Consider the following 9221-nt stretch of genomic DNA (forward strand, 5'->3'; position numbering starts at 1 on the left):
ATTAGTTTTTTGGCGAAGGCAGGTTTAGCCGTTCCGAAGATAACGGGGCAAGAAGTGCCGAAAACGGTAACTCAGTTTTTAAGAGAAAACGGAGCGTCCGATTTGAATAATTCAAAAACTTGTATTGACAAGATGAAGAATCGATAAAATTTTCATGACGGTAGGTCTAGCGGTTTCGGAAATGTGGAGGAAAAAAGTAAAAAATGAGCCATTTGGCGTCAAAAATGATCATTAGACATATCACATCAAATTATCAGATATTTATAGAGATTTTAACAATAAGTATACATTTTGTTAACATTCCTATGGGTTCCGTACTAATGCTTATGCGTTAGACAGCGACGCGGCGCTTACGCGCTTTATTTTTGTCCCTATGCAGTTAAAGCAGTACGATTGCTTTGAAAAAAAGTTCAGATCTTCCAAAATATGTCAAAATAAAGAAAACATTTTTTTTTCAAAAAAAAAAAGTAATTTTTTGTCCATTTATAGTTTCTCAAAAATATTATTTTTTCGAAGTAAATTTTTTTCAAAAATGTTAATTCGTTTTTAAAAAAAATAATAATTTTTGGTACGGGAAGTTCCAGCAATTTGCCTTAAGGCACGATGCTCTAATTGCCTTAAGACAGAATTCCACTTACAGCTAGTTGAATAATTGAAATCTGTTGAACCGTGTTCCCGAAATCGTCGATAAAAATTTGTATCTGCACACACACACACACACATACATACACACTTATACTTATGCATGTTTATCTATGCACATACACATACATCAATTTTTTCTAAGGTATGCCAAAATGTTCAGAATCCTCTCAAACGTAAAAATATATACAAATTTTCATTTTCGATTTTTTTGCGATTGCGACTGCGACAAAAATTGTTTTTTTCAAAAACTTTAAGTACTCCTAACCCCTTAATTGCATATATTTTTTTAGTATTTTAACAGTAAGTATGAACCAAAAAGATATTAGCTTTTTAAATAACCAGCAAAATTATCGGCTGGATAATGCTCTGCTAAGGGCTGTGCTTTGTTAGCTACATGAACGTGTTTCTCTCTCTATGGATTAGCGTAGCATCGCTTTTGACAGCCCTTTGACAGCTATCAGATATAACAGTACAGTGCAATCACAATCATTATTTTTGTAGTGCAGTTTAAAGTTTGAATTGAAAGTTTCATTGAAATTTCAAAGCGCAGTATGGATCAAAGTGCTGATCTCAATAAAAGTTGTAAAAAACGATGTAGATTGATCGAATGAAGTGTTCATTTATTGAATATAAAATGTCAAACACCGCAATGAAACCTGTTCCTATGAAACTTTTTGCAGCCTGGGAAGTGGATAGGACCCCTTCTAATTGTATTCCCAGGTTAAAAATCATCAATCAATCTCCAAATGCACGACAGATAAATATAGTCACACATACACACTTCATATAATGTATACACACAATAATAATTTAGCAATGTTATTTGTATTACAACTTTAATGATTTTTATGTTATATTGTTGTTACTGTTCCATATTTAATATAGGGCTTTTATTGTATTGAATTCAATGAAATTCGATTATATTTTATTCTTCCAAAAACAACATTGTATATGTATATATTGTGCGAATATTTATTATAAAATTTGTACAAAATTTGAAAGAAAACACTTACTTGGAAGAAGTTTAGAAGTTTTCATATATTATTATTGTGACGGAATCATTCTGAAACTTATAGATTATGTTTGAAATGCTTTAGAAACTGCTCTTTTGTAATTTAAGGTTGTGCTCTTTGACTGTTACAAGACTCACACTTCTAACTCCACTTCCCGCTGATGTAACAAGCGTGTCTTTGGCTGTAAAAATGCAAAGTTCAAAACGCATTTTGCGATCACATGAGATATCCTTAGGTGCTGTAGCTTTACAGCCAGCACAATCGTACAATCCATCACAACAAAGCTCTGGCAAGTAATAGACACTTGATATAGATTTAAAATATTACAGAATTTTCTTGTAATGTATATAGTGTAGTAATAATTGATAATCATTCTAGGTGTTTCAATCAATGTTCAAAATTCAATAATGGCAAATCAACAATGTAGTGTAAATGCAACTGGAGGTAATCAAAATTACCAGCAACAATTGTTGTCAACACTTCAACCTTCTTTGCAATCTTCAAATTTAGCTGGACAATCTACTTTATTAGAAGCAGAACTTGATTTACATTTTAGTTTGCAGTATCCTCATTTCATAAAACGAGATGGAAACAGGTATGTACATTGTAATAATTGTTTTGTAAATTGTTGCAGATATACAGTTTTACAAAATTACTGTACTAGTACTAGTACTAGTGAGTACCATTGAAACATTATTTTTGATACATATATTTCTAACAATATAATTTTTTATTTTTTTTATTTGAATTTTAATATAAATTTTATACATATCAGACAGGCAGAAGTGCTTGGTATGAAAGATCGTACAAAATGTCTATACTAGCGTTTCTCAAACTTATTTCTTCCAATGCCCCCTTTGAAGATCAAAATTTTTGTAGCGCTCTCCTACCAAATTTTTTATACCTATAAAATCTCTAAAAAACATTTTTTTTAAATTTTAATAATATAGTTATAGTGTGCTATATTAGTTGATGTAACCTTACATTCTAAATTAGAAAATTTTACTAGTGAGAACAAATAAAACGCAACTTAAAACAATGTATACATAAAAAATTAGTTAGGAGCCTCTTACCGCCCCCCAGATTACAATCGCCCACCGGAGGGCCCACTTTGAGAAACACTGGTCTATACAAAGTGTATATATACACCTAAGTCTGTTTTTACACGATCTTTTTGTGCACGGTTTTGATATAACACTGTTTGAAAATTGAATAATTTTAATTTTTTACACGATTTTATTCCATTTAGCACGATTTGAAATTTTATGTACTTAAATTTTTTTGTCAAATTTAATTTTTGCGAAGTATGTTCATATCACAAAAAAGTATTTATGAAAGAAAAAAGTCTGAAACCATCGATAGTATCGATAGTTTGCGAACACTAGCTTAAAGATTTACGTGAATTCCCCTTTAGCGCGTACAAACAATTTTTACTGCTCAAAGCAAATGTAAATAGCACTAATTTAGGGAAACCTTAAAAATTGAACAACCTATTCTTTTCGTTTACAACGTTTTTTAGTTCCTGAACTTGCCATACATTTAATTTATATTACTTTTAAGATTAGAGTGCATATCTTTTCTATCATTAATTACTATGCTTGTGAAAATAAGCATTATATATTTGATTTAATAAAATAAACATGAATTCTTGTTCTTAAAAATTCTTGTTTTTGACTAATTTTAATAGGTTTTAGAGATTAGGAACAAATCACCCATTTTTGTATAAGATCAATGTCTTTTTTTACACGTTTTTTTTTTACACGGCTTCTTCTGGAACCAATCTACCGTGTAAAAACAGACTTAGGTGTATATATATATATATATATATATATATATATATATATATATATATATACATATGATATGGTCATTACAACATTTTATATCATTTATTTTATAATTCAATCATACAATACTACATATATTCATTTTTACATTCATGTTCTGGTCTAATTTATTTATCTAATTTTTTTATAATATTCTTTTAACATAGTTTTAAATTGTTTCTCTTCTTTAGTCATCTTTATTTTTTTCAAAGCCCATTGAATAATTTTATAGCACTTCATATAGTGTTTTATTTGTTTTTGTTTGCTTTAGATGATAATTTTCCTGTTGTCTAGTATTGTACTTGTGTATTTCCTTATTTATAGTTATTGATGTGCATGTTTTGATTTTGTTATGTTTAATCTTATGTATTAATTTGCACTTTTCTATTTTTAAAATTTTATTTAATGGTAGGTTATCTGTTACATATCGAACTAGGGTGAGATAGGGGAGATTATAAGTTGTTTTTAATACTTTATTTATTATTATCTTATGTATTAATTTGCACTTTTCTATTTTTAAAATTTTATTTAATGGTAGGTTATCTGTTACATATCGAACTAGGGTGAAATAGGGGAGATTATAAGTTGTTTTTAATACTTTATTTATTATTATTTATTATTCTCTGAATGCTTTCTATATTTTTTTGTGGTTTGACTCCATGTTGCAATTCCGTACATAATTATAAGCATTATGTACGCTTTCAGTACTAAAATTTTGCATTTAGTTCCAAAGTAGTGTATATCTCTTTAGTGCTCCTGTTAGTGAAACTATCTTTTTTTTTTCATTCTCTTTATGTGGTCTGTCCAAGTTAATTATTGATTGATTATGAGTCCTAGATATTTTATATTGTCTACCTCTTCAATTTCAGTTTTGTTAACTTTAAGCTTCAATTTATTTTTTTCTTTACTTCTATTTGTATATGTATTTTGTTTTTTTAGTATTAATGGTAATTTGTTCTTAAATAGCCAATTTGAGTATGTCTCCATGCCTTTTTTTTATATATTGCTCTAGCTTATATTGGTCTTTGTCTGCATATACTATCGCCGTATCGTCTGCGTATAGTATATTTAAGTTTCCTTTTTCAAGTTGGTTGTATATACAAGGTATAACAAGGGCCTCAGGCATAGATAAAAGAAGAGTATGGCCCCAGGACTGATGTTAATTTGCATATTTCACTTGTGGAATTTCCAATCTTTGTCCTGGTTATTCTTTCTGTTCAGAAAATCCTTTAGAATGCTGAAAAGAATGCTTTCCACTCCTAGTTCTAAAAGTTTATTGATCAAAATCTTGTAATCTACCATATAAATATAATTATGAATTTTTAATGTGCATATTATCCTTTACTTTAAGATTACAGATTCTTCTTCAACGGCGTAAAAAATACAAGTCACGTACTATTCTGGGGTACAAAACATTGTGTGAAGGCTCAGTACGTATGGATCAGGTTTTACAACGATCTCGCGATATGCAGATTGATTTAGGAGGTGATGGAAAAAGTGCCCGAAAATGTGGACCACTCGCACGGCTTACTGCATACCAGGTTGTTATTTTTAAAATATATTATTGGAATAGCAATATATTTAGTTTTGGTTTTCATATCCACTTTTTAATAGAATGTTTCAAAAGAATACAATTTTTTGTGTAAAACATTGACTGATTCTACAATGCATTTACTATTTAATTTCTATGAATATTTGGCTAGAAGTTATTTTATTAAGTAAGTGTATTAAAATGTTTTACAGTGAACATGTAGATTATTGATTTATAGGTATCATCAATACCAGTGGATCACGACAAACAAAACAGTTGTGCTATGTCAGCTGATCGAGGAGTGGCTGAATACTCAGATGATGATGAGGAAGCTGAATTCAGTTCGGCAGAAGATAATGATGAGCAGCTATATGATGCTAATGTCAGTCGTACTAGTGTTAGCCAAACTCGTAAAGGTTTGGCTTACAGAAAATTACAACATGGTGCGCACACTGGTGATGATGCAGCTATGGGAGCGCATGCTGTTGATAGTGATAGCGAGTTTGAGCACTCAAGAAAGGGTGCAAAGTTGCCAAGTAGCCGGGTAAAGATCAAAGATTATTTTCATGTATACATCTATATGCGCGCAAGAATTTATTTATAAATTCATCTTAATAGCAACGTAACCTCAAACAAAAATTTGTGGCACTGTTACGACGTTTTCGTGTACCAGAGGAACTAGAGGCTGGTGTAGCAGGGAGAGAAGAGGGAGCTCTAGAGGGTGCACATGAAATTGATGCATTATTTCAAGAGTTAGAATCCTTGTCTTGCGGAGAAGCCGATGACTCTGCTCCTGAATTGGATACAATGTCAATTGGTTCAACACCAAAACCTTCTCTCAGGCCATTCTTTTCCAGCTCTCGAAGTTTGCTTTACGATGCAACCAATCTTGGATAGTTCAATATGTTTCAACTGAAATAGTTTTTATTGCATTTGCATGCAACAATTGGTGAGTTCTCAATATTTATATATATATATATATATATATATATATATATATATATATATATATATATGTTAAAGAAGTTAGTTTTGATGTTGAAAAATATGAGTAAGTTCTTCAAGGGCAATACATCAAATAAAAGGCAAAGATTTAGAAGTTAATCTTTAATTTTTTTCCAAACTTTTCGACATAGGATTTTATGTCATCATCAGTGGATATTAATATGGTCTTACATCAGTAACTAGAGCATGGCACATAATTTTGCACTATCATATATACACTAAGTTGAACAGAGTATAGCAAAATATTTGTGAAATATAATATATTTTGCACGGAAAAAGTAGTTTATGCGTACGTTTCCGAGGCAATAATCCGAGCAATAATGATTATTGCCTCGGAAACGTGCAAAACATATTATATTTCACAAATATTTTGCTATGCTCTGTTCAATTTATTCTGTTCTTATTTATGCAATGGTTCCGTCGTTATTTCATTCCAGCGATTCAGTAGGAACGTCCAAAGCTGTTTCGTATTAGTTGGTTGCAATTTTCTCTCTTGTCTGTCCAACACGTCCCACAGCAACTCATCCGGCGACTCCGGCCATTCCATATATTTGAGTTCAATATGTTTTAACGTCGAACAAAAAATTCTCGATATATATATATATATATATATATATAAATATTTATAATATATTTATATATATATATATATATATATTTATAATATATTTATATATATATATATATATTTATAATATATTTATACATATATATATATATATATAACTTTAAATATGGAATATTTTTTTCTTGTATTGTTTGTTTGCCTCTTCTTTCATTATAATTTTTACAATTACAGAATTATTTTATAATGGAAGTGTTCATACTGACTTCAAATATGAGGCCATTGGACTTGTATAAATGAGGTATAAAATTCGAGCAGAGAGATCCTAAATAAAAACATTGAAAAAAAAAAGAATGTCACAGTTTTATTCCTCTGATCAAATGAGTATGGAAAAATGTGAATGGAAGATTTCATACTAGAATAACGAATAGCAAACAAAAAGCATAATCTTTCTATGTACATTTAATTGTTAAAATGTATATGATGCAACCCCAAGTAATACTGAGGATAACCAGAACCAACGGAGATGAGTTCTATATAAGTAAAACAGATATTAGTAAATATGAACGAGCTGGCACAGATTTAAGTATATACAATTACAGTGCTATTCGATTGTGTCATTCATTTGCTATTGGATTGTGTCAGATTCATGTAGTTATATTGTGAAACTCATATAATTATTGGCACATATTATATTTGATGTTAGTTTAGTGACATTTTTATGTGTAATGTTTTAAAAAGCAATTTACCAAAAGTGTTTGTTAATATTTTTTAACTAATGTTTTCTGAATTGGTGACGCACAAACAATGTGGTCACATAAGCCTTAATTACTTAATATCCGTTATTACTGTTGTTGGAACCATAATGATTCCTCTAACAGTCAGCAATTTTTTTAAACTTTTTTAATAGGTAAACCATTTTTTTTCTTGATAATTTCTCAAATGAAAATTGTTTAAAGAAGTTCTTACAATTGATTTAATAACATTTATATAATATTTGTTCAGTGCCACAAATTATAAATGGAGATTTTCATTATGGGAGATCTGCTAAATAATGAAATGCCCGTGAATTTTTATAAAATACATCAACAGAAGAGTATAAAGATATATGTGTTGTATTAATTTTTTTTTTTTAATTTGAAAATTTGTTTTATTTGACTTATATATACATTGATTTTTACATAAAGATTCAAATAATTCAAAATATTTAATATATTGAAAGATACAAAATATGTGTTGTATTATCATTATTATAGTATTTATTATAAATATGTTCTGTGTTACCAGTAAATTTTAGTGTTGCGAATGGATCTGCACAAAGCTTCATTTTTCATTAATGGTTTCTGATTTTTTTTTTTTTTTTTTCGATAATAGTATTGAGATAAAATTTACTGACTGCAATGATTCTTATCATTTTTGACAATATTCATTAACTTTACCTTTAGTGTAATTTTAATTTTAGGAAATTTTCAACACTTGTAAATATATAAGCAGATAAACTGGATGTGTATCATAAGTCTTAATATTTTAACATAAAGATTGTGTATATTATTAATTATATATACTCATTTTTGTATAATAGAAAATTTTGAATGAAAATCGAATATGAGTTACTGAATTTGGAATACCGCAGGGAAGAGTGTGATGTTAAATTTACAGATGAACTGTTATTTGATCTTACACTAAAGAGGTAGTTGCAATTATAATTTAATTACAATAAATAATTTGATTTTTGTACAAATAGTGTAGGTCTTGTAATTGTAGATATCTGTGTACACTCGATATATAGTTTTCAAAAAGGAATGTTATAGTTAATGTTGACAAAATGAATCACCTAAAACCATAACAATCCATCCCTCAACTTAAATTGAGTTATTTATAATACAAATAATAAAAATATTATTCAAACAAATAATAAAGAATTATTTGTAGTAAAATTAAGTTTTTGTAACAAACTTTGTAACACTTTAATATTAAGTTCCTAGTAATTCTAGACAGTGATTACAGCTATGAACCTCGAATCGGAGATTCCTTCGACGACACTCGCGTCGGACAGACATTGCTTTTACCTGAAAGTATAGGTTCAGGTATAGGCTATATGCTTCCCAGTAAAAATATGGTCCAACAAAAGTCAAATACCTTGACCAACCTGAACCTGTGCCGAAGACTCAACCTCGAACACGAGAACAAGCATTTGGGATGTTAAATCTATTGAGGCCTCTCTTGAGCCACAAAAGACTAGTTGAGGGTTACGAACAAATGGACACTATACCTGACTCTAATCATAACGATACGTTCTCGGCCATCTAACCTAAGATACGTTCGCGTTCCACACTGGACCGACACGATACGTTCTAGTATGGAACTCGACATCCAAGGCAAACTTGCTGGAACTACAGACTACAGAAAACAAAGCTCTACGACTGGTATTACTCGACAAAACACATGCACGAAACAGCCGACGTACCGACAGTTGACAAATACATTAAAGGTTCATTGAGATTTTTTTCTCACATGCGAGGATTATAACAATGACAATATCAGGACTTTTGATTAGGGCCGGATATCGGTTGGTATGGCAAATACGTCATGCCAAACTACATCTTGATTTGATTCATACTGTACCAGAGAATACG

General features: G+C 29.7%; 1 protein-coding gene across 1 annotated transcript; it reads left to right on the top strand.

Moving 5' to 3' along the window:
- Positions 1-1231: 1231 nt before the first annotated feature.
- LOC113365479 (phosphofurin acidic cluster sorting protein 1-like) lies at positions 1232-7075 on the top strand. Its single transcript, XM_026607028.1, has 7 exons — positions 1232-1365; positions 1766-1947; positions 2037-2253; positions 4836-5025; positions 5254-5559; positions 5634-5964; positions 6820-7075. The coding sequence occupies exons 1-6, from the start codon at positions 1253-1255 to the stop codon at positions 5910-5912; spliced, it is 1287 nt and encodes a 428-aa protein (XP_026462813.1). The 5' UTR covers positions 1232-1252; the 3' UTR covers positions 5913-5964; positions 6820-7075.
- The last annotated feature ends 2146 nt before the right edge of the window (positions 7076-9221 follow it).

This window comes from Ctenocephalides felis, unplaced genomic scaffold, assembly GCF_003426905.1.
Source record: "Ctenocephalides felis isolate EL2017-DRISC unplaced genomic scaffold, ASM342690v1 CF-g0.4_SCAFFOLD_01045, whole genome shotgun sequence".
Taxonomy (NCBI): Eukaryota; Metazoa; Arthropoda; class Insecta; order Siphonaptera; family Pulicidae; genus Ctenocephalides; species Ctenocephalides felis.

Bases quoted from the DNA above. Each gene is read 5' to 3' on its own strand.
- LOC113365479 (XM_026607028.1), top strand. From the start codon at position 1,253: ATGAAGTGTTCATTTATTGAATATAAAATGTCAAACACCGCAATGAAA. The intron at 1,948-2,036 runs GCAAGTAATAGA...TAATCATTCTAG, and splicing joins TCCATCACAACAAAGCTCTG to GTGTTTCAATCAATGTTCAA. The intron at 2,254-4,835 runs GTATGTACATTG...CTTTACTTTAAG, and splicing joins ATAAAACGAGATGGAAACAG to ATTACAGATTCTTCTTCAAC.